General features: G+C 30.1%; 2 protein-coding genes across 7 annotated transcripts in view; both read right to left on the bottom strand.

The window, feature by feature from the left end:
* LOC126763090 (uncharacterized) overlaps positions 1 to 7,524 on the bottom strand; it is a 281,618-nt gene extending 274,094 nt beyond the window's left edge. For 4 of the 6 annotated variants that reach the window (XR_007667554.1, XR_007667553.1, XM_050480291.1 and 1 more), the window contains exon 1: positions 7,198 to 7,524. The gene's annotated coding sequence lies outside the window, so the exon portion shown is untranslated. The remainder of the gene's footprint in view (positions 1 to 7,197) is intronic. The other 2 variants (XM_050480290.1, XM_050480293.1) reach the window with 2 other exon arrangements.
* A 10,554-nt stretch (positions 7,525 to 18,078) lies between these two features.
* Positions 18,079 to 26,982, bottom strand: part of LOC126763094 (cysteine-rich motor neuron 1 protein) — a 372,079-nt gene continuing 363,175 nt past the window's right edge. The window contains exon 10 of the mRNA XM_050480299.1: positions 18,079 to 19,340. Coding sequence (XP_050336256.1) covers positions 19,322 to 19,340 — 19 coding nt within the window. The 3' untranslated portion in view covers positions 18,079 to 19,321. The remainder of the gene's footprint in view (positions 19,341 to 26,982) is intronic.

Genomic DNA, 26,982 nt, shown 5'->3' with positions numbered 1-26,982 from the left:
TAAAAATTTTCATTAACAAATTAAATAAAAAATTGATAAAAAAATAAAAAGAAAAAAGTCATAAAAAAAATCATAAAAAATGTTTCAGAAAAAAAATGTCATAATTTTAAGAAAATCTCTTTGTATAATTTTTTTCTTAATTTGTATGAAAATATTTTTAATTACTTTATAAAAAAAAATAACTTTTTAAGAAAATATTTTTTTTAAGAAAATTTTTTTTTAAATTCTTTTATGAAAAAATGTTTCAAAAGATTTATAAACAAATGTTTTTTTTTTTTAAATACTCCTAAGAAACTTTCATAAAAAAATAATTGCTTAAAAAATTTTGTTTCATAAAAAAAATTAATTAGATAAGAAAACGTAAATAATAAAATAAAAAATATTCAATTATTTAAAAAAAAAATTAAAATATGAAAAAATTAAGCTTATTTACATAATTTAAAATATTGTAAAATTAAAAAAAGAATTCTTAAAAAAAATCATCAAAAATTTTTTTATAAAAAAATATAAAACGCATGGGCCCATTTCATCAATTGGCGACATGGTTTTGTACCCGTGGTTCTCCGATTTTGACGAAACTTTAGAATATCATAATATAGACCAAAATAAAAAATGACTATTTCTTTTATTTTTTAACGACCTCAAAATTGAGTGAAAAAAATTTTGAGTCATCCAATTTTATGTAAAAAAATCTCTGCTTTCTGATAAAAATATTTTCAAAATCCAAAAAAAAAAAAAAAATTTTCCAAAAATCCCATTTTTTGTGCTTTTCCCCCGTATAGCCAATATTGATTTTTTTTCCAATTTTGCTTAACTTTATAAGTCAATCAGCTAATGCTTACAACGAAATTACCTGCATGTAGCAGTTCATCAATGCCACAAACACAGCAGGATTTTAAATTTAGATACACAAGCAAATTTAATGTAACCATACAAATTAGTGTTGGCAGTACCGAAACGCAAATATTTCGGGATCAGCAAAATATTTAATCTAGTTTGTTGTAAACTATTTTTATTACAATAGCTAAACACATGTAAATTCATATAAGTGTTGTTAATCCCGAAAATGGAAATATTTCGGGATCGAAGCAATATTTCATTTACTTTGTTTAAAGTTATTTTTTTTTATCAAATAAAGAGATGTAAGTCCAAATGCATATTAGTGTTATCAATCTTGAAAAATTTAAACTTTTAAATTTCGGGATTTATGATATAATTAATTATTTTTGTTTTAACGTAAAAATCCGGGATCGGTAAAATATTTCACTTGCTTTATTTTAAATAGTTTCCGCTTTGTAAAAATTAATATCGTGCAACACAAGTTTTATCAATCCCGTGATTTTAAATCTTAATTTAAATTTAACTCATGTTTCATAATATTAATTTTTAATTTTCGGGACTCATAGATGAATCAATCCCGAAAACTTAGAATTTCGGGATTTGTGAAATAATTAATTTGTTTGCTTCAAATAGTTTCCGCTGAGTAAAAATTAAAATTATGGAAAGTAGGTTTTTTCAACCCCGAAAATTAAAAATTTCGGTATAATTATTTCGGGACTCATGAAATTTTTTGTTAAAAAAATGTTTTATAAGATCCATACCAAAAAACTAAAATTAATCCCGAAATCGCGAAACAAAAAATTTTGAGAGAGCCCACGAATATACACATGCCTAGTAGCAAAACACTTGTAAATATTTATGAATTAATTAGTATAGAAAATTAATTGAAAGCTAAATATATGTACATGTAATAATACATACCATACACAAATATATATGTACATACATATGTATGTACATATGTAAGTAACAAAGAGCGGAATGATAAAAAAATGTTTACGAAAAAAATAAAATGCCTGCACCAACACAAGCCAAAATATTTGATGAAAATCATTTCGAAATCAACAAATAAATAAACCAAGAAACAATTATTATAGATTACATAAATCTGCAGCACCTTAATTACTCATTAATAACAACATATTAGGGTGGTTACATTTTAAGGAGTAAATAAAATCTTTTTTGATTTTTATTTTAAATTTATTAACTATTATATATACTATACTATATAATATATTATATATACATAATTATTACTACATATAAGGTAACTTGTTTTTTTTTCGGGTTAAGCCATAAGTTAAAGGTAACTTGTGCGATTTTCATGGTTAATCTCCAAAATTGAAATATTTGGCTTAGAATTTCGAAGTAAGGCTTCTTATTAAGTATTATTATTAATTATAGTAAGTATTTATTTAAAACTCAACAACATGGACATAAACTACCTTTTCTCTAATACAAATTTATATGACAGTTGCTGTAAGTTATCAAAGCCGGAAAGTTCGAAAAAGTTAACATTTTCTATTTAAAAAATACTGGTCCATTTTTGATCACTTATAACATGGCACCCATGTTGCTAAATTCTTGAAAGTTACATACAACAATTAATACTAATTTTTTCAATAAGCATAATTTCGAAATTCGAACTCAAATATTTTGCATTTGAAGGCTTATTTCGAGAATGTAGAAAATTGTGAGTATAAAATATTTTAGATTTATTTTCTTTTTGAATTTTTTTCAATAAGCATAATTTCGAAATTCGTATCAAGTCGATTTTGAAGGATTACTTCGAAGAATGTATTAGAAGTAGAACTACTTTTAAAATATTAAACTAATCTTATATTAATTAATTTTTAGTAATTATAAAAGTAATTATAATTTTTTTTTTGAAAATTTCGAAAAGAAAGGAAATCTTAAATATTTTATAGTCACACTTTTTTATATTACGTCATAAGAAAAAAAAAGAGAAAAATTTTCTACATTCTTCGAAGTAAGCCTTCAAAATCTAAATATTTAACTTCGAATTTCGAAATTATGCTTATTGAAAAAAATTGGAAAAGGAAGGAAATTTAAAATATTTTATGCTGAACTCTTTTTGATTCGAGTTATAAGAAAAAAAGTCACTATAGAATAAATTCTTTCAGATTTGTTTAATAAAAAAAAAATCGTGTTTTTTAACCACCCTAATGTACATTTTGTAAGTTACCTAGCGGGTGGTTGATTAACACTGTTTAACTGCGGCGAATTGTTTGCTTAATTTGTAATGTAATGGATATAATTAAAAATCTTGCGCAATTTATTTTTTGTTTGTATTTATTCGAAATTTCCCTACAGCATTGTAGTTGTACATAAAAATTGCCATGTTCAATGTGAGTTATGCAAATAAAAGTGAATGTAAAATTGAGAAAAATTACAGCCAATAATTTTAGAACATTATAAAATGTTGAAAGTTGCTTTTGAGCATCCTTTTAGGAACAAATGCACGAGTTTGTTTGAGCAGACAGCTAATTTAAATAACGGCAAGCAATTAATGGTTTAATAAGAAGCAGAGATGAGTGGTAAAGTCTGAAAAAGTAAATGAAGGTGTTTAATTATTACCGACTGCGGCGCGAAACTTCAAGTCTTTTGGATACGAGGGCGAGAACGCGTTGACGACGAACCATGTCCAGAATGGCCATCAACTTTAACAGATGATCAACAAGTCAATAAAATAAAGCAGTTCGTGCTTGAGAATCGACGATCAACAGTTAGAGATCTTACTGGCAATGTTGGAATTCCGGAAGGATCGGTGAAACGCATTTTGAAAGATAATTTGGACCTAAGAAAAGTGAAAGCACGATTGCTTCATAAATCACTCAATTTTTACGAAAAACTGCGTCACGTTCACGTCTGTGAAACAATCTTTCCGACTATTAGGATGTCATGAAACGTATTATTACTGGCGACGAGTCCTCGAAATATGCTTACGACTCAGAAACAGATGATCAATCGGCCGAATATCGTGACAAAGGTGAGCCGAAGCCGAAAGAACCATGTCAAAGCAGCTCATAAATCATTGTGGATCATTATGGACAGACAACTCTTGGGTTTTGCACCACGATAATACACCATCGCATAATGCATTGTTTCTTCGTGAGTTTTTCGTCAAATTTTGAACCAATATAGACTGCTCCGGGGAATCGTTTTGAGTCTATTGAAGACATTAAACCTGAATCGCTAGGCACATTGAAGGCTATTCCGGAAATTGACTTAAAAAACTCTTTCGAGGATTAGAAGAAACGTTGGCATAAATGTATTGGTGTCAAGGGAGATTACTTTGAGAGGGACGACATAGATTTTGAAAATAAATTAAGTCAATTTCTTCTTCTCATATTCATTATTTTACTTTTACAGCTATCCCTCTAGGAACTTCGACTATAAAAGATAAATTCTCTATCCTACATGCAACAATGTCCTTAGGAAAATGAAATTAATGCCAAATGTGTATATTTCAATGTTAACTTTAAAATATTTGAAAATCTATCTTTTCCAGATAAACAAAAATATTTTAAAAATTCTTAATGCACACATTTAAAAATGCATAAAAGTGTCAGCAATTGTAAATGCTTATACAAATTTTAATATTGTGCTTAAAAAATTAAAAATAAATTTATTTGACATTTTTGTTGTGAATATTTGACATTATTAAGCAAATGCGTCAAATAGTAAAGGCGCATAAGCTTTTTATATAATAAAATACAGAAGCTGAAAGGAAACCACAGCTATAAATTATGCAAAAAATTGTTTGGATTTTCCCAAAATTATTCGAAATTTTACCAAGATGACAATTTGGATAATTGCCAGGATTTAAACTAGGTAAGCTGGTGATTAAACGCATTAAAAAAAATTAAATTATTAAAAATTATGACTTAAAAATAAGAGTATTTTTCTGTTTTCGTTGTTCGAAGTTAATACAAAATAAACTTATAATTCTAAACGTTAATGTATCTAACTGGCTTTGGTCTCTTATTTTATTACCTAAAACTTTCTAACCAATTTTTGATTTTTTCTTCCATTTTTTTATTTTGACCGATATTTTCAGATCTCATATTATTTTTAAAGCAGTTTCACTTTAAAAAAAAAACTATCTTTTTTTGTTTATATTTAAAGCATTTCCTTATGGAATAATGTATTGAATCATAAACGAGAAATTGTTGCTTTTTTATAGTTTATTCTCATTATATATAGAGTTTATAACGTGGGGTCATACAGCAGTTTCTTATCTACGTTTGAAAACGACCTTCAAATTGTATGAGGAGTATTGAGAGCAAAGATCCAGATACTTGCACTTCACACAGATGTAGTAAGGGAAAGGAACTTGGTAAACAAAATTTTGGATCTAACTAAATATACTCGAAGCAATAAAGCAGCTATATGAAAGGAGAATTAAAAAAAGAAACCTCCAATCCGTAACAAAGGTTTCCAGCATGAATGTGTGATTCCATGTGTTCTCAACTGATCTAAATGACTATTTTGTTCTGGATAATGTGATCAGAAGCATGAGATCATAGAGCGGTTTCTTAACCATATAACTATATGACTGTTCTTAATAGTTTGATGAGATCATGGAATCAATCTCCTCCATATTCCTGCTAATATGTTCTTTAATTCCGCTTACAGTTCTGACTTCTTCACGGAACTCATAGTTAGTTCTTCCATTAATTCTATGAAAATTGTCAAAGCCAATCGGCACCCTCAGTAATTTGGAATATGTGAAACTATAATGGTATGTATCCCAAAAAAGGCAATTCCTGTATTGTAAAATTCATATAGACAAGCATTGTATCTAAGCAAGAATAAATATGCAAAAAGTTCGATAATACCGATGCCGGTGTCGCAATGGCTTATCAAAGCGTCGTTAAATAAAGCGATAAAGCTGCGACAGACGACAAAGCAAAAAATAATATAACAAAGGCCAAAAAAAACAAGAACATAATAAACCGAGCTAGACAGCCAAAGATTGTGAGAATAATAAAGAAAGAAATAGAAAGAGAAGAAAAAGAAAACTAGTGGCAAAACACAACAAACAAAACACTCAAAAAACAGCAAAACGAATGCAATAAATATAAGGAAACTAGAGGGCATTAACTTTTTGGGGGTTGTACGCAAATGCTCTAATATCAAGGGGTGAGCAAAATAACAATAAAGGTTAGAAATTAGTGAAAAAGTGGAAAAAGATGAAAATGGAAGAGAACTTAAGCGAGAGTGTAAGCCAAAAAGCGACAGAACTTGGAAAAACTACGAAAGCAGGGTGTGTAGCATAAAAATAGAGTGTGAGGTAAACGTGAAGTGTTTTCAGGAGAAGGTAGTACCAAGGCATAACAAACGTTACGTGGACATGGCAGTAGCATAAGTCGATCGATTGACAAAATGCTTTTGTTTGATTTTAGGACAATACAACTGTCAGGCCGACGGGTGATTTATGAAAAGAGCACATGGCATTGTCTCCAGATATACACGCGATGAGTAACCTGTGACTCCAGGGAAGTGTTTGAAGCATGGCAAAAATGGAGTCAACGAAATGGAGAAAATTAGAAAAAAAGGTGAAAAGTCACTGTAAACTGCCAAAATTAGGACAAAAATGTAGGTCAAACTGCGAGCGCAATTATTCCGGTGGAGTGTTTGAGCAAATATGCCATTGCTTTTTTGTATTTGTTGGTATCTATGTCAATTCGGTGGCGTGTGAAAAAGCCACTTTTGAAAAAATGCACGAAATTTGGTTTGAAAAAACCAAAAACGAATAGCTAGCGGCAAATAACAACAACAAAAAGTGTATGGTGAGTGGCGGAAGTAAATAATACATATATGTATATGTATACTTGTTATATTATATGACATTCAAACTGTAATTAAAGTTCAAGCTGTTTGCACAACAAAAAAAGAAACAGCAACAAAAAAGTAAAAAACAAATAACAAAGAAATGGAAAACAAAACCAAAATAATAACCAAATTGAAAACTATAAACATGCGGGCAAATGAGCTGTTTGCGTTCGCTGCTCTTGGCTCGTGGCATAAGGCACCCCCACAAACGCATCGCGTGCGAAAGCTCGTAATTTTGCTACAACCACTTTTTTGAGACACTTTACTTTTGTGTGTGTGTGTGTTTTTTTTTTTTGCGTTTGCTGCTCATGTCTTCATTTTCCATTCATTTGGCCGCGTGCATAATGTGCGCAACGCACACACCCGCTCACGCTAGCGGGCTTAATTTGGTGAAAACGCACAAACACACTCATGAGTTTTGTGTATATGTATATAAATTAATTGTAATGTGTGCATGTGTTGGTAGCCTAATGCAAATGTAAATTGTTGGACACTTACTTACATGCAAACGCTGCTGCTGCAATGCGGCAATTTTTGGTCTGATGACGAAATGTGGCAATTTTAATTTTGCTTAATGTTTTTGTTATTGCAGTTTTGTGTATTTTGCTGGCACTTTAGTTTGACAACAAAATTAGTCGATAATTTGTGCGGTAAATTCTATTTTCGCTGAATTATCGGCCAAAGTTTTGTGGTAGCAATTTTTTTGGTGGTAGAGTTTATTTCTTTTATAAGCACTATTAAAGTATTAAATTTTATTATTTGTAAACACAATTAAAGTAACAGTTTTTTTTTTTAATTTATGTAGGTACTTCTTAATAATTTGTTTTATTTTTTTTTGTATTTCTTAATAAATTGTTTTTCCTTAAACGCTGTAATTTATTAATTATTGTAATTAATTAATTTTTATAATTAATTAAGTCATTAATTTTTTTATAGTTCACTTAATTTTGCCAGTAATTAATTTTTGTAATTAATTAAATTCTAAAAAAATTTTTTCACAAAATTATGTAAGTTTTTCTTGGAAAAACTGAAACATTTACACAAAGTGTTTACCACACTTGACACCTTTGTTGCATTGCTTTTATTCTCTTAGTAATATTTTCTGTAATGCAAAGTAAAGTTAATAGGCAGTTTTTAATTAAATTTTATAATTGGATTTTAATTAATTTTTTAAATAAAAAATAATTATTTAATTAATAATTACTAATTTTGCTTCTTTACTATAAATTAATAATTAGTTAAATATATATTTTTTTTAATTTTTTTGTTTAATTTGCAAATTATTAAAAAAAAATCAAAATATTAAAAAAGATCAATAAAAAATTTTAAATATTAAAAAATATACTTTTAATTATTAATTAACGATAACACTGACTTGTGCAAAATTAGTTCAATAAAAATAGATTGCAAATTATTAAAACAATATAAATAAAAATATTAAAAAAAAATAATTAGAAAAGTTTTTATACATTATTATTTTATAATACATTAATTGTTGCATTAAAAGAAATATTTTATAAAAGTTTTAAATATTTTTTATTTTTATTAGTAATACCTAATTTTTAACATAAATATTCTAATTAATTATTAATTTTTAATCAATAGTTTTTTGTTACTTTTTTATTAAATAATAAATAATCAAAAATTGTATTGCAAAAATTTTAAGATGTTTATGCTTGTTGCTTAAAATAAAATAATTTATTATTTTTTTTTATTTTCATTAGTAACAATTAATTTTTCAAAAATATTTTTAAAATATTCATAATTTAAAAAAAAATTAAAATATTCAAAAAAGTAAAAAAAAAAATATTGATTAATTAAAGATAATTTAGCTCTTTATTTTAAAAATTAGCTTTTACCTATTAAAATAAATAAAATTGTTTTAATTAAAAATAATTCAAAAATGAGCTTTAAAAATTGGGTATTACTAATTAAAATAAAAATAATAATTAATTATTAATATTTATAAACATTTAAATCTTTTGTTTAAATTTAAATTTTTAATTGTTTTCTTTAATAATTATTTTAAAATAATTTAAAAACATTACTATAAAAATCGGTTATTACTATATGTATAATATATCATATAATTTAAAAATTTGTTTATACTGCTTAAATTAAAAAATTATAATTAATTAATATTTAATTTATTTAAAAAATTTTAATTTTTTATGCTAATTACTTAACAAACTTAAAAAAATTTACACTTATGTAAGTGAAACCTCTTCCATAATTTTTTGTATTTAAATTTTTTAAACTAGTTTTAGGTGCTGTGATGTAAATAAAAAAAATTTTTCCATAGTATTAACATTTAGAAAAATTTTAATTCAATTTAATATTATATAATTTGATAAAACTAAGATGAAAACAGTATATAACAGTAGAAAAAGAATTAAAAAAAAATTTAAATAAAAAATTTGGATTAAAAAAATTAAAAACTTTTTTTTTTTTAATTTGAATTAAATAATTAAATTCTTTTTTTTTTAATTTGAATTAAAAAAATTAAATTCTTTTTTTTTTTAATTAAAAAAATTAAAAAAATGTCCCCTAAAAAATTTTAAATATTCAAAATTGACTAAGAATATTCCGTATTCAATTGAAATACTAAAAAAATTCATAAAATTAAGATTAACATTTAAATCTGATTATGTCAATAATAGATATTAGCACAAAATATAACTGAACAGGCGCGAGAACAATGATATCGAAGAATTAGTAAATATTTTTAAATAATGCTTCCACTCAGTTGAGAACTTAAATTTCCATACCTTCAGTTACAACACACTTTAAGTTTTTATGACAATAATTTTCTTTCACAATAAATTTATAGCAAAATTTTCATAACTTAGCATTTTAGTTAGAAAAGAGTTGTGTAAACTTGCAATTAAACACTTGCTTTCACTTGCCACAAATCGAAAAAATTTCCATAATTTACAGATTACACACTTTTATTATTTTTAATAATATTTTAGAAAATTTATTTCACAAACAACAATTTTATTTCCTAAATTTCCCACAACTTAACAAACGCACGTCTTTACTTCAGTAAGTTAGTACGCAATTTACACGATTTCACGATAAACTTTCGCAAACAAAGCGGCAAAAAACACAACCTTTACATCGTCAAGTCGTTAGTGAACTGAATTTGGCTGTTGGCTAGCAAGTGGCCCCACAGCGATCCATGCACAAGTTGGCAGCGCATTGTGGGTCTAGCCAGCTAGTGTGTGTGGAATGTATTGATAACGCGGCTAGACGCTAGAGAGCGCCAAATCTTAAAAAATTTTCTCCAATCAGTGCTGCCGTTGCACGTAGTCATAAAGGGTAACGGTGGTATCTACGATTTTCATATTTTTACATAATTGAGAATAACTCATATTTGTTAATATTTAAAAAAAAAATAAGTTTTGTTTATTTTCTGCAGATATTTGCGCAATAATATGAAATTATCTCAAAACGCAAGGCTCAAATGAAGGTGCATAAGCAACCAGACTATACTCCAACTAGCTGCTTTGCGCTGTGTGCCTCTATCATTGTTTTGGACTTTGTGCTCTCTTCTATAATGTACACGCTCTCTTTGACCCAATCAGTGAGATCCAGTGTTCTGAGTTAGCTGAGCGTTGCTTTATTTAGTTAATGGCATTTGGCTTTGTTTTCGTATATTTGTGGAAACTATAGCTCAGCTGATTGTCGATTTTTGACGGAATTGTTTATAGCTGCATTTGGCGATTTGTTGTACTCCATTGGCGTGTGTTTTGTTTGCATTGAGTACTTTCGCTCATATAGTTTGTATATGGAGTATGTGTTGGCTTTGATCTTACCCCTTTGTTTGGAAATACATATATACATATGTACTTATAACTGTATATATATATGAATATATATATATAGTATATCAGTCAGCTGCTTGGTTTAATGAGTTTTTCTTCTTTTTTTTCTACTCAAACATATGGTACAGGGGGAACTTGGTAGTGTAAACAAAAGCGAACACTGAGTAGCGGGAATTTTTCGGTATTTGAAATTCGCCGAGGAAAACGATTAGTAAAACTATATCATATATCAGTTGTGAAATAAATCGCATATTAGTCACGCGTAAAACTGGTCGTCTATGTATTGTTTTATTAACTCTTAAATGGAGACAGCTAAAATTTTGAACTTGAGGTGAAACTCAGTCGTTTTACGTTAGTAATATCGCAAATATTTTCCGAGATTGTTTTTAACGCTGAAAGAGGTCTTACATCTCGAAAACCTACCATTACTAGACAAGTGATCAAACTGGTACATAAGTAGACCGAATGATAGTCATAGTCAGCTATCATATGATCCTTATACATATGTATTATGACTAGGGAATCGTCAAAAGTGAACGCTAGCTCTTTTTGAAGTTCGAAGGGAAAATAGAAGTGCTTCTGATCCTAAATTACCCACCATTATTTAAAATTCTTTGAAGTAAATATAGTGATATACTCTAAAGGGGGAATAGATTTTTTTATTCTTTTAACTATCAAGAATATATCAAAACTGTTTTTTTTTAAACGTTTAGCAAGATTTTCAGACCTATTAAATTATGGAAATTTTAGAGAAAATTTGTTATGAACCTCAAAACCGTTTTTTTAAACGATATCTAAGATTTTTCAGATCGATTTAACCGAAAATTGTAGAGAGTCTCTTCCATGGACATTTGTAACACGATATCCATGATTTTTTAGACCGATTTAGCTGAAAATTTTGGAGAGTCTTTTTTATGGATTTTTTAAAACGATATCCCAGTTTTTTTAGACCGATTTAACTGAAAATTTTTAAGAGTCTTTTTTAAGCACTTCAAGACCGCCTTTTTTAAAACGATACCCAAGATTTTTTAGAAAATTTTGGAGAGTCTTTTTTATGGATTTTTTAAAACGATATCCCAGCTTTATTAGACCGATTTAACTGGAAAATTTTGAGAGTCATTTGTAAAGACTATCCCTACCCCCAAATTAAAATTTTTACTATACTTTAAATACTTAACTCGGTCGAAAAAATGGTATAACAAATGTTTTCTTTAAGACTGTCACCAATTCGTAAAACATTTTTTTGTTTCCGACTCTTCAGTAGAACAGACATTGCTGCATTATACCCGATTAATATTTTTTTTTGTAGTTTCATACTGCTAAGAGGGTTGAAATCGTGGGTATAGTAACGTAACAATTTTTTGAGAACCGCCACTCCATCGGTTGCTATTTGTTTTGAAATCTTTTAACTTTTCTCTATATTGTTGTATGTAATGTTTTTAAATAACTAATAAAAAAATGGATAGTAAAAACATTAAAAGTTTTTTTATGACAGTTCAAAAATCACCTGACATTTATGCATCTAAACTAGAATACCACCTTAAGAAATTTTGTAATTTGTAAATGGACTGTTGCAAAATATATTTTTACAATTGCCACAAGCTCAGTAGAAAGTAATTTTTTTTTATTGATTTTAAGCAAAATTAATTTGTCTTAAAAAATATTAAAAAGTTCGGTTTTTGTTGCTGGTAACCTTATTCCTAAACGATCATACATTGCCAGAGCAACAAATATCGAATAATACTAAGCGCAAGCTTTTCGAGCGCCTTTTGCTATAGTGAAGAGCACCCAACAATCACTTACGCTCAGAAAACATCGCCAGCGCGCCACTGGAGAGACAACAAAATTGCGAAACTTGTGACTGAGTGAAAGAGACAAAGCTTATTGCTAGCATCGGAGCTTTGTACTACATATATGTAAAGTTTATAGCAGCATTAGTCAAGTGAAAAGCTTGAAATAACTACAGGGCCACCAATATATTTAGAAATGTGGAATAATTAAGCATGCTAGAAGTTAGTATGGTAAGAACAAGTATCGAATTATATAAATAAGTGTTAAATTTACTGATCGTAACTACAGGTATTTACTCGCTATTTTTTAGCACATATTTTAATTATAAAGGGTGTTTTTTTGGACAAGAGATTATCAAGTAGGAATAAAATAATGAATTGGCAAACTAAAGTGGGTAATAAACAAGTAACAGCTGTCAAAGTGACCAATTTCGAAAAAGTAATGCCTTATTAAAATCCAGTCATCCTAAAAAACACCTTTTATTTAAATTCAATATTTTACAATTCTGTTTTTTTGGTAATGGTGTATTTGTTTTTTTTTTTTTTTGTTTTTTGTTTCTATTTTTACTTACCCACTAATTTTTCAGGTTTTTTCCCAATTTCTTCTTTCAAATTCAATTATTTCAATTTATTTTATTTTGTTAAATATTTGTGTTTATTGTTATCTTTTTTTTTTGTCAAATACTCTTATCTGGCTTTAGTAGCTACATATTTGATCCAAACATAGCTCACTTAGGTTGCGCTTACATACATACATGTTTAGAAAAATTAAACAAAACGCTATAGATTTTATGAATTTATATCTACTAGGGTGGGCCGGTTAAAACAAAAAAGAAAATAATTTCTAAATATTTTTCATAACAAATTTATAGCAGTTGAGTGAAGTCAATTGCCTGAAATGGATTAGCTCCAAGGCGAAAGAAAGTAAGCTTTTTTGTACAAGACAAAAACTAAAAAAAAAAAACAAAAACTTCGGTTGTTGATACGAAAAGTTATAGATCTCTTCATTTTCTATCACTTTGTCTTATAACATTCCTTTATAAGGCGCGTCGTTTTGCCGGAAATCGAGTGAAACTGATTTTTACACTAAAAAATTCAAACACTCCATTCCTTTCTTCTCCCTCGTTCGGATCAAGGAAAGTTTTCTGAGCACCTTTCACTTGGGAGCGGTCATAAACGATTCTTTTTCAAATGGCTCAAGCAGTTCACGACTTCTGGTCTTAAACCAAGTATCCAAAAACATCCTTTTGAAGGTGAGCTAAACTGAGAAGGCGAAACATCGCTTCCACGGGTTTGGAACCCGCCACGTAAAAAACCCTACCTAAATGGAGGGCCCCAGCCCCTTTAGATAACGACCCCCGCAAAAGTGTTAAGGATTATGATTTAATGGCATGCTCCTGGAATGGCCGGTCCCTTAATTGGGAAGGTGCCGCTGCCCTTCGTTAGAGTTAAGGCTTACATCACCGCCGTCAAAGAAATGCGATAGACGGGACAAGGACTGAGGCGAGAGGGTTCTTGTGGCATTTACTACAGTTAGAGCGCAAGCTGAATCAAAATCATGCTTGGCGACTTTAACCCCAGGGTGGGCAAAGAAGGCGTCTTTGGTGCAACAGTCGGTATATTCAGCCTCCACGGGGAAATATCCCTAACTAGGTTGAGGCTGATCGACTTCGCCAGAGCCCTGTTTTACTTGCCTTCAAGTGGAGAGTGATTTTTTCATGAAAAATGTTTTGATCTAAGTTCTATATTGCTTTTTAGAGCCAATTTTTGAAAGCAAACAAATTAAAATAGATTAAAGTTCGAAAATATTATTAATATGTATTCATATGTAAAATACCGACCCACCCTAATATTTGTTTAAGCCTTCCGAATGTGAATTATGTATTTGCATTTAACACTATGCTCATGAGTATAGGCGTGTTACTGCTATGATAGTGAAAGTCCTAAGTACTATGTAAGTATGTATGTATGTGGTATGGTTAGTATACAGAATACTCAGTAATTACAAATTTAGCTATTTACAAATATCGATGAGTTGTTTAGGTTTTTCTTACGAATTACACATTGATGCTTTTTTTAGTTTTGTATATGTAAATGCAGCCAAAAGCTTTTGCTTTGAAATATTAATATGTACAACAGCAGTAAATGGCATGATTTTTGGTTAGAACTGATAATGTTAGTTTTTAGTACATTTTTAGTAAACGCATTATTGGTATATGTGTGCATAAATATCTAAGTCGACAAAGAAACTCAAATAGCTTTAAATTATGCGTACAAAAATTTCTGCAAAATTGTGAAATTATCATTTTTTGAGTAAAATTTTAGTACTAATTTTTAGTACTAAAGTACTGCGGTATGTAAAAGTACTTAAAAAGTTCATTTTCACATATTTAACAATGTACAAAAGTTTAGCACATAATTTAGTACATTTTTTAGTACAAATTTTAGTATGTAATTGTTCACTGCCACATTTTTTAGCAAATATTTAACAATGTACACATTTTTGTACAAAATTTTAGTACAGAATTTCGTAAATGTTTGAGTATAATCCACTTTTTAGTACTTAGTGGCAGAACATGTTATTGTTGCATTTAGCACGCACTATGCCCACAAGGAGAACACAAAAAAATACGTATTAAAAAAATGTATGGACAAAGGTAGAGTGGTATTTTCGGTTTGAATAAGTACCAGAGGTCGAAACCAACTCGAATATGTTTCCAGGAGATTTTTATTACACTGTACTAAAATATAAATATTAATAAATAAATATTTTAAGTTCGTCTTAAGAAGTTATAATCTATCGGTAGAGCTATTTATGCACATATAAATGTTTTAGTACACAAAATAATATATTAGTACAAAGTCAGTTGTAAAAATATACAGTTAGCTGTACTATTATTTGGTACGTATTTTTTTAGTACACGCAATTTTTAGTATCAGAAAGCATGTATTTCAATTTAGTGCAAATAGTTTTAAATAATTGTTAAAAAATTGTTGCGAAATAGTAATTTAGTACATAGTACATATCTACATATGATATGATAGGAAATGGTAGTCGTTGTAGATAATTTTTAAGTGCACACTTTTTATGACCGACATGCGTCAAATTTCCGTACATTTCATACACAATTGTTGCAAAACTATGAATAGGTTATTTTTCATGAAAAGTTTTTAGTACTAATTTTTAGTACAAAGTGCATCGGTACTTAAGAAATTACATATGCAACTTTTTATTAAATATTTAACTATGTACAAAAATTTTTGTACACACTTTAGAACAGTTTTCAGTAAATTTTTTTAGTACACTTTTTAATACAAAGCGAACTTTTGCTAGTAAATGCTATTATTGCGTTTATAACTTATTATATGTGTACAAAAAAATGTTGCCGAAGGAAGAATTAAAAAAATATGAAAATTTTTTAGTACTAATTTTTTAGTACAAAGTACTACAGTACATGCAAGTGCGCACAAACTTCACTCGAACATTTTTATTAAATACTATATACAAAAATTTTCGTACATATTTTAGTACAATTTTTTAGTACACTTTTTATTACTAAACAAAATATTTATAGTAAATGCTGTTATTACACTTAGCACTTATTATATGTGTACAAAAAAAAAATTGTAGAAGAAAAAACGAAGAAAATATGCTTTCGAAATTAGACGAAATTAGTGTTTACTTTATGAATCCAAGGTGTGCCTTATATTGATAAAGTAGCCGAAAACCACTCGCATATGCCTTCATTTGTTGGTAAGTATGAATATTGGCGTTAATTATTTGAAGGGTTTGACATGAATTGAAATATTGTAGTAAACGATGTTATCGAATCATCTCATACACAAATTTCAGTGACCTCAACAGTCGCTAAAAAAAGTATGCGTAAATGTAAAATGAAATGTTCTAATAAATGCTGCTATTGTCTTTTTATGCATTTTAAGCATTTTTTGGTTTATTTTGTAATTTTTTTTTTTGCAATTTGTATTACTATGCTGGCAATTGTTTAGCTATGATTTCTATAACGGTAATATACAAGCCGGCATGCATGGGTTTGATGCCTTCATTTATTTTCTTTTTGTTTTGACTTACTTTTTTTTATTTTCATGTTTCATTCTCTCAAATTTTATTATATTTTTTTCGAATTTATAGTTTTTTTCAAATTTATACATATTTTCTCAATTATTATTCTTATTTTGCCTTTTAAAGCTTAGCTAAACACTTAGAAATGCATAATACATACAGTATATAAAGTTGTATACCTAATAGATACCATGTATGTATATGCACATATGTTTGCCACCAACTATAGTACAATATTATTTATTAATTTATATTTTTTATATTATTTATTTTTACTTTTATTATATTTTTTGTTATTTTTTAAATTTATATATATTTTTTTCTGTTATTTTGTATATGCAACGGCTTTATAATTTATTTATACATTTTCTTCTTTACTGTATGTCTGTATATGCTGTTTTGCTTTAATTTACATTTTTTATATTATACATACATATGTATATACATACGTACATACATATGTATGTATGTATATGTCTATAACTATTTACTTGTAGAAACATATATGCAGTAATATTTATTTATTGTTTTCACTGTATAACTGTGTTTTTGTTTTCAAATATTATTGCGTATTATTCAGTATTGTAGGTTTGTAGTACATAACCTCACTTATTTTGGTATATTTGCTTAAAAATATTTGAAGTCATTAATTCGAAAAATATAAAACAAAATATTTTTTAAGAAAAGTTTTTGAAAATATAATGTAAAAAAATTACAAGAATCGCAAAATATAAAAAAACATTTTTTTGAATATACGAAGTATTTCGAAAAATAAAAAAATAAATGTAAAATTTAAAAATTTCAAACTCTAAAAAAAAACGAAATTAAAAATCAAAAATTTTGAAAAACTGAGGCAGTTCACTCAAAATTATTTTAAATCAGAAAATTTTTCAAACAACGACTTCAAAAAATTTCAAAATCAAAATCAAAAAAAAAAAAAAATTTAGAAAAACAGAGGCGGTTCACGCAAAATTATCTAAAATTTAGAATTGTTTTGAAAATAAAAATTCAAAAAAATTTCAAAATCAAAAAAAAAAATAAAAAACAAAACTTTTGAAAATCAGAGGTGGTTCACGCAAAATTTTTTTAAAATCCAGGAATATAAATTTAAAAAAAATTATTTATTTTTTTTTTGAGAATACGATTTAAAAAAATTCAAAAATCAGAATATGATAAAACTAATGCAACAATCTCAAAAAGATAAAAAATAGTATTGCAATAAAAAACTTAAAAAACGAAGAAAAAATTTCCACTCATAACAAAAATTAAAAAAAAAAAACAAAATGGTTTTGAAAATACAACTTTGAAGTAATTTCAAAAATCAGAAAATAAAAAAAGCCATTCCGGAATACAAAACTGTTAAGAAGAAAACATTAAAATTAAAAATTAAATTAAAATTAAAAATTAAATTAAAATTAAAAATTAAATTAAAAGTTCTTTTGAAAATTTCAAATAATTCATAATAAGAACGGAAAAATCGAAAAAATCCTGCAATGAGAAAGCAATTCACTCAAAAATATCGAAAATCTACAAAATCTAAAAAATATGAAAAAACGATTTTGAAAAGATTTCAAAAATCAGAATCATGACGTTAAAACTAATGCAAGAATCCTTTGCATTTTCATAAGAAATATTGAAAATCTAAAAAATGAAGGAAGAGAATATCAACTTTATTAAAAAAACATTGCTTTTAAACACAGGACTTTCAAAAATTAGAAAAAATAATGCAAAAATTCCAAAAAGAAAAAAAGATGGCAAATTAATTTAAAAAATTCCAAAATCTAAAAAAGGGAAACGCAAATGTGTATTTTATTAAAAAAAATGCTTTTGAAAATAGGACTTCCAAAAAAATTTCAAAAATCAGAATATGAGAAAAAAATCATGCAAAAATCGTAAAATGGGAAAAAGATGGCAATGCACTCAAAAATAAAAATACCGTATATGTAGAAAATGTTAAGAAGAAAATATAAACTTTAGTGAAAAAAATTTGAAATGCAACTTAAAAAAATTTTCGAAAATCAGAATACGAACAAAACACCCAGAAACTCCCATGATAAGAAACATATGTCCAAATGTGATCTCAAAGATAGAATTTAAAAAAAAAAAAAAATCGTTTCTTAAGATTTAGGAAGTTTTCAACAATCAAAAAAGAAAAAGAATGCAAAATCCAAAATTAAGAAAAATAGTGGCGGCTCACGACAAAATTGCTAAAATACAAAAATCTGAAGAGAAAACAACAGTTCAAAGCAAAAGAAAGTATTTTATAACTGAGAGCAAAAGAAAAAAAAATGGGGCCAAAAATAAAATACAAAACCACCAATAAACCTGCCACAGAGTCGTGTGTATTAACAAAAAAAATATATATATATGTATATATATATATATGTGTTCATTAAATCAAAAAATAAATATGTATGCAACAAATAAATATTAATCAAAAAATAAAAAAAAGATTAGTTTAATTATGGAATGAAAAAAAAATTAGAAGAGAGCATTGAATTTAAAAATAATGAAAAAAATATGATTAACAAAAAGAATATTCACTTGCTTTCAAATTCTATTTCTTAATCCAAATATAGCTTTATATATCATTTAGCGCCATTACTTCACCTAACTACGCAAATTTATTTAGTTTAACACTTTTACAGCAATTTCTTTTTACAAATTTTTCATCAGTTTTAGTATAGCTTTGCTTTTCTTCTCCACATTTACACACATTTATGGCTAATTACTCATTTATGGTATATATCTCTTATCACTTATGTTATGTTAATATTAACGCTATGCCATTAAATTTAACTTTATTTCGTTCATTAACTGCGCGCCTTTTTTCAATAGGATGCTCTTAGCAAGTTCTGTCTAGGGTTTATTGGTGGTTGTGTCTAAGTGGTTGTACAGGAATAATGTCTTGATTCGCTGTAAACTCAGTGTTTAATGGTCGTTCTGAAATAGAGAAGAGATCGAAAGAGAATATAGGCATTTGCAGAAAGGTTGATTCACAATATATATAAGTTGGCTTTTAGCTAGAATACAATAGAATTTGATTGATATTTGCACCACCAGGTATGATCTGTTGTGTTCACCCCACTATCGGATGCACTCACAAAAGCCCAGTACAGGTCCTTAGCAAACTAGCAGCAGATGTTCTGTAAAATAAAGAATACTCAGAATTTCTGCCACCAAACGCCCTTTTATTCAAACGAACGCGATGAATCGTAAAACGTCTCGGTTATAATAGGTCAATTGAAAAGTCAACGACCTACCGCAATAAAAAATATTTTTTATATGTGCAAGTATATATTTTTTAAATAGTTCCCATCAATGGTGATCTAGTGACAGTAGCGACCCTCCAACTTTTTGATAGCATTGTTGTAGAAAGGATTTTACTTTGCTTCTTAGTAGGCCTTAGTTATGGTGATCACCTCTTCATTCAATGAAAATCTCTTCCCAGCGAGCACCGTTTGTGATCTGAAAACAAGAAATAGAAATAGTCTGAAGAACACGGTGGACGCGGATCAATTCGAAGCCGAAGATTCATGAATTCTTCTGTCGTTTTCACTGACTTGTAACACGGTACATTGTTTTGAAAAAAAAAGATTTTCTTTTCTTCAAATGCTACGACTTCGTCTTCCAAATATTCCAAAAACGTTAACGTCCTTCCTTTTTCAAGGTAGTCAATAAAAATTATACCTTGCGCAACCCAAAATACGGACGCCATAAATCGGCCAAATACTGCTATATAAACTGACCGATACAACCCCAGTCTTGTATGGAAATCTTTTTTATTTGACGAGATATCTTCACGAAATTTGGTATACATTATTTTTTAAGGCAAACGTGTAACCTTTGAAGAAATTGTATAGATCGTTTCGTTTTAGAATATGGCTGCAATACAAACTGACTGATAAATGTTCTTGTTGGGAAAACTTGACTTTTCTCCCATTACATTTTTAAGATCCCCAACAGCGGTTCCTCACCATCACTTAACCCACACCATTCATATAATATTTATTCTAAAATGTTCAGACACTCTCTTAAAGCAATTAACTTGCCATTATGAACCCAATTTCTATCGAAATATAAGCTCTTAATTAATTAAGCGCCATACCAAAAACACTAACTGCTTTAACGACTAAAGCGGGCTATGAATTAAGAAGTCAAAAGTGATGGCTTTGACATTGAATGCTGACAGCAATGACAAAGTGTCAATTTAAGAGCTTTAGAGTGGGGGCGAGAGTTTATGTGAGAGCGGATTTTCGGGTAAAATACTATTCGTAATGAAATAAAAAACCCTTGTAGTGGATGCATATATTATATAATAATATGATACACATGTACATATGTACGCATATAAGTGAAACAAGTTAATTGGCAATAAATTTGCTGATAGCTGTCAATATGTCATAAATATGGCAAAAAAATTGCAATAACAAAACAAAGGCGTTGAAAATAGTTGAGAGTGAAAAAAGTGGATGAGGATAACAAGATTTTCGAAAGGGTTTATGCATAGTAATGCCTACTTGTAAGAAATGCGAGAGCGTGTGAAAGAAAAATTGAAAGGATTTGACAAAGGGCACACATGATTTGCAGGATATATGAATGCGTGTGTAAAGAAATAGTAAAAAAAATGTATTAAATAAAATGGAAATTGCTAGCTAACACAAAAAATATAAATAAAAACTTCTCAATAGAGGCCAAAGGCAACGATAGTGTCAGAGTGAGAGTGAATGTGGAATTTTTGAAGGCCAATTTTCGGTTGCGTTTTTATGTCCATGTCAAAAGAGGCCAAAATGGTAGGAGAGCAATATTTTTTACGATGGTCAGCCGGAATATTGGCAAATCAGTGCTGAATAACTGGGAGAGCGAGAAAGTAGTAGCAAAAACTACTTCAATAGCATCATTACTGTCAACAAACGACAAAAGGGAGACAAGGAGCGGAAATAGAGCGGAAATATAGTGAAAATAGGGCGCCTGTCGATATGGGTTTCGGTAGAAAACACATGTAATGGACTCATAAAACAAACACCAAGAGAAGCTGAGGCTACAAAATGCATGTTTAGCATGCAAACAAGCAGTCTAGAGGGCTAGTGGTTGGAGTAAACATAAGTTGCCGTCAAGTCGCATACAAAAACAGGATATTACACACACAAAACACACATATTAAGCCTTTATATTACGTCTTATCAGGCATTGGTTGGCGTTTAAAGAAGCCATAAACTAGCATACTGATATTTGAGCCAAGTTATGAGCGCAGTTTGACTTTGAACTACTGACCTTGGCGCGATTGGATGACAGGGCTGTGGCTGTAAAGCATGTAATGGCCACGAAGAAATGTCTTATCCATTAAATTAATAAGAAATATATTTATTAAAAAACTATATAGTTGTATTTACACAAACTCAAAGCAGTTTGTGGCTACTTAATGAGCTTTAACTGCCATTAAACATAATATAATGGCTTAGTGGCATGGGCCATAAAGTTCGACAATCACATGCGCTATGGCAATTTGCCCTCGAAACCCTAACGCAGCTAAGAATATTTATTAACACAGCCACAGTGTCTGCACCCTGCGTCTTATGTCACACGTTTACCCTACTTGCCAATCCGTTTTGCCATACTTTTTACACAAGTTTATTGCATTTTGACCGTTATTTATAGTTGCTTCTGCTTTGCTGCAATTTCAACGTTTTTCAGATTTTTTTTGGATTTTTTTGGCCGCACCCAAAGTCCATTAAATCTCGTTTTGTGTAAAATCTTTTCCATTTCGTCCGTTTAATATTTTTATTTGCATAGTCATGCTAGAGAAGCGAGTCTAATTTTCTATTCAATTTCTGCTGCACCCTTAAGTGACACATTTGCAACAATGGCAACCCAGCAGCAGCGGTGGCAGCGACGATGTAGCTTTAGCAGCGCTAACTGTAAATATTTAAGTTGTAGATTCGGCATTTAGATTATTAGATTCGTGGCGAGCGTCTGCTAGTTGACCGCATTTTATTATGCCCATCCGCCTCGAAGTATGCAACGCGTCACACCTCGTTGACCTTAACATCATTTTGGGGTTACAAACAGCCATACAAATTTTTTAAAAGTGCCGCTCTAAATTGCATGACAATCTGAAAAGTAATTTCGCTAATGGAAAAATCAGCGTATGCAAATGGTTGGGCGTATACTACATAAGTCAGTTTGTATGTGATTTTACTGCGCTTTGAAGCAAACAGCTCCAACAACGTGAAAGAGTTAAAAAATCAGTAGAGCAGTTGGTTTTAGTTTAATTAGCAGTTAATTGTTGAGCAAAAAACGCTAAACTTTCCTTTCTTCCAGTATGAATATAGTATACTTTTTGACAAAAAAGCACCTGGAAATTGTGTGCGCAATCGTTGCTAAAGTTGGAAATGGGTTACGGTGATACAGTTTCATCAAAGCCACAAGCCTACGATTGCTACAAAGCTTTCACAGACGATCGCTGAAGACATGCCTCGTTCTGGACGTCTTTCGACCTTTCAACTGCTGAAAACATTGAAAAAAGTGAAGGTTTTGATGCTTGAAAATCGTCAGGCAAGTGTGAGACAGATTGCAGAGAGATCGACTTCTCTCACTAGTACGTTCGAATGATTTTGGTGGATATTGTGGCTATGGAACGCGTTCTTGCTCGATTCGTCCCAATAGAGCTGAATTTTTTTAAAAAAGAGTACCGTAAACAGGCCTCTTTGTACATGATTGATCGTGCGAATTCCGATCCCACATACAAGGACAAAATTATAACTGTCGATGAGACATGGGTTTATGAGTTTCGCCTGCAAACAAATCAACAATCATCGGAATGGAGGGAAATTTTGTTTTTTTTTTCGATATTCGTGGTTTGGTACATCATGAATTTGTTCCAGAAGGACAGACGGCCAATAAAGAGTTCCATTTGGCCGCATTGAGGCGTTTGTGAGAGAAAGTCCATCGAAAGTGGCCGGAATTGTGGAAGAAAAATTCATGGAAAAATCGTTGCCAAAGTGTATTACATCTGGTTGGGATTACTTTGAAGGCGACAAAATAAATGTTGAAGAATAGTTAAATGTTTTGCGTGTTATCTATAATTTCCGGATACTTTTTTGTCACAACACATGTCCAATAGTTCGAAGAACCTCTGACGGTTCACTGTGAACCAGAAGGAGCTCGCGGCAAACCGATGACTGTAACAAAAGAGAAAAAGAATCTGAAACCAAAATAACTAGAAAAGAGTTGTGCATGGTTCACTCAAGATTTTTCAGAGCAACTCGAGCTGGATTGATTAGATTTAAGAGATCAAGTTAAGATGGAGCAATTTAGGGCAAACGCAGCAGAAAAATCTCTCCTTGCCCGGCTCGACTCAATGACACCCCGAAACAGAAGAAAGCGGAGCAACCCAGATGCTAGGTTTTCATCCATCGATGACAAATATTAACCCAAACTTAACGATCCAAATATGGTAGATCGCCGAAAGTACAGAACTTTGCCGGATCAAATCCCAGTCAATACCGGTGACGTAGAACCGGATTTCACGGGAATTTCTCTCATCTCAATTTTTCAGCATCTCAAAAAACTCATATATAGCGATTATTAAACAGCTTTACTGTAATATTTAAAACATAAAGTCATAGAAAATCCGCCCTTTTCAAAAAAGCAAAAAAAGTGGAAAATAACTGAATGAACTGAGTTTCGAACAGCCTTGAAATCCAACGGAAAATCACTGTAGCCAAAAAGTGCTATTTTGCACTGAGTAGGCAGGCAATTGATAAGTAAAGTGCCCTCCCGAAAAACAAAGACTATACTCTAGAAGTCCCTCATCGTTCCCGAAGAAGAACAAGACTTTCGATCAGTTTTATAGCCTTCACGCTATTCCGAATCTTTCCTGTGCTCAGATTCAAAGATAATTTTTAGTAAAAAGAAATTCATATTAAGGCATGCCACGAATTTTATAAAACCCAGATGGAAAAGTCGTAAATAAAGGATGTGGTATATACAAGCAGCGTGACGGACTGAGCCGATTTAGCAATTTCCGTCCGTCTATCTGTATTCACTCAAACTAGTCCGTCAGATTTCGAGGTATCGAAGTCTGAAATTTTGCGTCTTTCCTCAGCAAGATGATGCTTATTTGTTGGAATCACCGATATCAGACCACAATAAGATATAGTCCTTCTTTGGAAAGATTAGATTATTCCTTAAAGCAGCACTTTTTTCTCCAAGGATATTGTTAAGATCGCGCTACACAAGAAAGCTTAGTAGAAAGTAAAGTACAACTTAAATATGGCAACGTCAATTTCTTGCTACACTTAACTTGTAAACGAAATGCAAAATTGATAGCGATTAGGCACTTCAACTAGCACTTTGGCAAAATTGCCCTCATTTGAATGGGAGGTAAATAGGAGGAGGTAATGGCACTAGAGTAGCTTTGTTTTCACTTTATTTTTATACACCCAATAATTTCCAACGAAGACTACACAACACTGCCTCTAAGCTACAGCGAGAGAGCGAGAGCGTAATAACAGTTTTCAAGGTAATTTTGCTATTTACAATTGACCTGCTAAATGGCCAAAAAATACATTGCCAAATACACAAACCACTCATTTGGCGCATGTTTTGCGAAAATAAACGAAAATAAAACGCAATCAAATCTATGAATCCGAAATGGACGCATATATTTTTATTGCAATTTGGCTAGTACTCGCCGGTTGCGGTCATTGATTTTTATATACAAGTTAAAAACCAAAAAGTACACGAAGGACACACAATGGAGAGCAGAGCAGCAAGTGTATGACCACTTAATGGCTGACTAGAAACAACTGCGTTGTGGACGACCGAGCGAAGTGAAGGCGAGTTACGGGGGCGCAGTGCACAAATCGGTAACCAATATGAGGCGCCATAAGCAAATGGCTAGCAAACATATAAAAAAAGGGAAATATACTCAGCGCTACAAAGTGCCAACATGGCGAAGACAAACGCCAGCGGCCGCAACAACAGCACTGCTTTGGCTACAAGAAAAAATTACTAGAAAAAAACGTTTGCTCGCAATCAAATTGGCCATGTCAGCGAGTGAAAATCGTCTGCCAGGCTATCTGCGAGTACACAGCGTACATGATAGCGGATAAGCGAGCTTTAGACATTCTGGGCCATTAAATGTGACTCAGTGTGCACCAGTGCCGGCTTTTTTGCGCGCTACGCTATTACCTTGTGCCGTTAGCATACGCCATTAGTGCAATGAAGCAAACGCGCCGATCTGACCTCAGCAAGTCGTTGTTGCGTCGAAAAAGTATGAAAAAAGGAGCTGTGTGTGAAAAAATAAGCAATATTATTGGCAGGCAGATAGTTGGAAAAAATCGCAGACAGCTATTGGTGCCACATAGCGCCTTTACACACAGCCAGCATAGGAAAACCAAAAAAAAATACAAAAAAACACTCCAAAAACGGAATTGCTCACACGCTACAAGCTGCAACGCTTTCAAGCTTAATACTCTCTATTTTTGTTTTTTTGTTTGGCTATGTTTCACAGTCTTCGCTTGCTGGCTAGCAGACAGATACAAAGTGAAATCAAATAACCTGCGCTGCAATACACCTTTGTTGGTGTTAGTTGAAGGTAGCAAAGCCAGCTGGGTGTTAGTATCGTGGCAGTTAATACCAGGGAAGTGCATAAGGCTGTGTCAATATGAGTGTATATACATATATACTTATGTATATATATACATATATACATGAGCAGTTATTTAGTAGGTTGGACGATTTTAAATATTAATTTGAACAACATTAAATTGTGAGGATTCTTTTTGGGCTGACGTCACACCAGCAATGATCTGTAAGAGAGCTCAGAGCAATAGGAGAGAGCAGAGAGCAAAATTTCATAAAATCGACAAGAAAAATCGTTAGCTTTGGTTGGACCGAAGCAGAAATAAAGAAGTTTCCTCACAAGAACTAGAATTTGATCGTTCAGTTTGTATGGCCGCTATATGCTATAGTGGTCTGATCTGGAAATTTTTTTTTTTTCAAAATGTAGCCTTGTTTTGAGAAAAAATTTATGCCAAATTTTGTGAAGATATCTTGTCAAATAAAAAAGTTTATCATACAAGAACTTGATTTTGATCGTTCAGTTGGTATGGCAGCTATATGCTATAGTGATCCGATCTAAAAAACATCTTCAGATATAGTAGCATTTGCTAAGAAAATAATATGTACCAAATTTCATGAAGATATCTTGTCAAATAAAAAAGTTATTCATACAAAAACTTAATCTGGATCATTCAAATCATCTTCTAATCGTTGTTTGTGTGTCCTGTGATCATTTGTTTTCATAGAAATTAATTCCGAAAATGTCTATAGATGGAATATTTCAGAAATATATATAAATAAATAATTATAAAATATATGTATACGAGTCTTCCAAAAAAACTTCAAAACCGGGACTTTGCTAATGGTATTTAGAACTACTTTCAATCCGTTAAGGTTTTAATAGCAGGAAAATAACTTAAGGGGTTACATGGGTTTACGGGTTTAAAAAAATCGATTTTTTTATTGTCTTATTAAATTCTACAACACCTCTAGAATACTGTCCTAAATTTTCACGTGG

This window comes from Bactrocera neohumeralis, chromosome 6 (genome assembly GCF_024586455.1).
Source record: "Bactrocera neohumeralis isolate Rockhampton chromosome 6, APGP_CSIRO_Bneo_wtdbg2-racon-allhic-juicebox.fasta_v2, whole genome shotgun sequence".
NCBI lineage: Eukaryota > Metazoa > Arthropoda > Insecta > Diptera > Tephritidae > Bactrocera > Bactrocera neohumeralis.
This window is presented reverse-complemented; position numbering and strand designations above follow the sequence as displayed.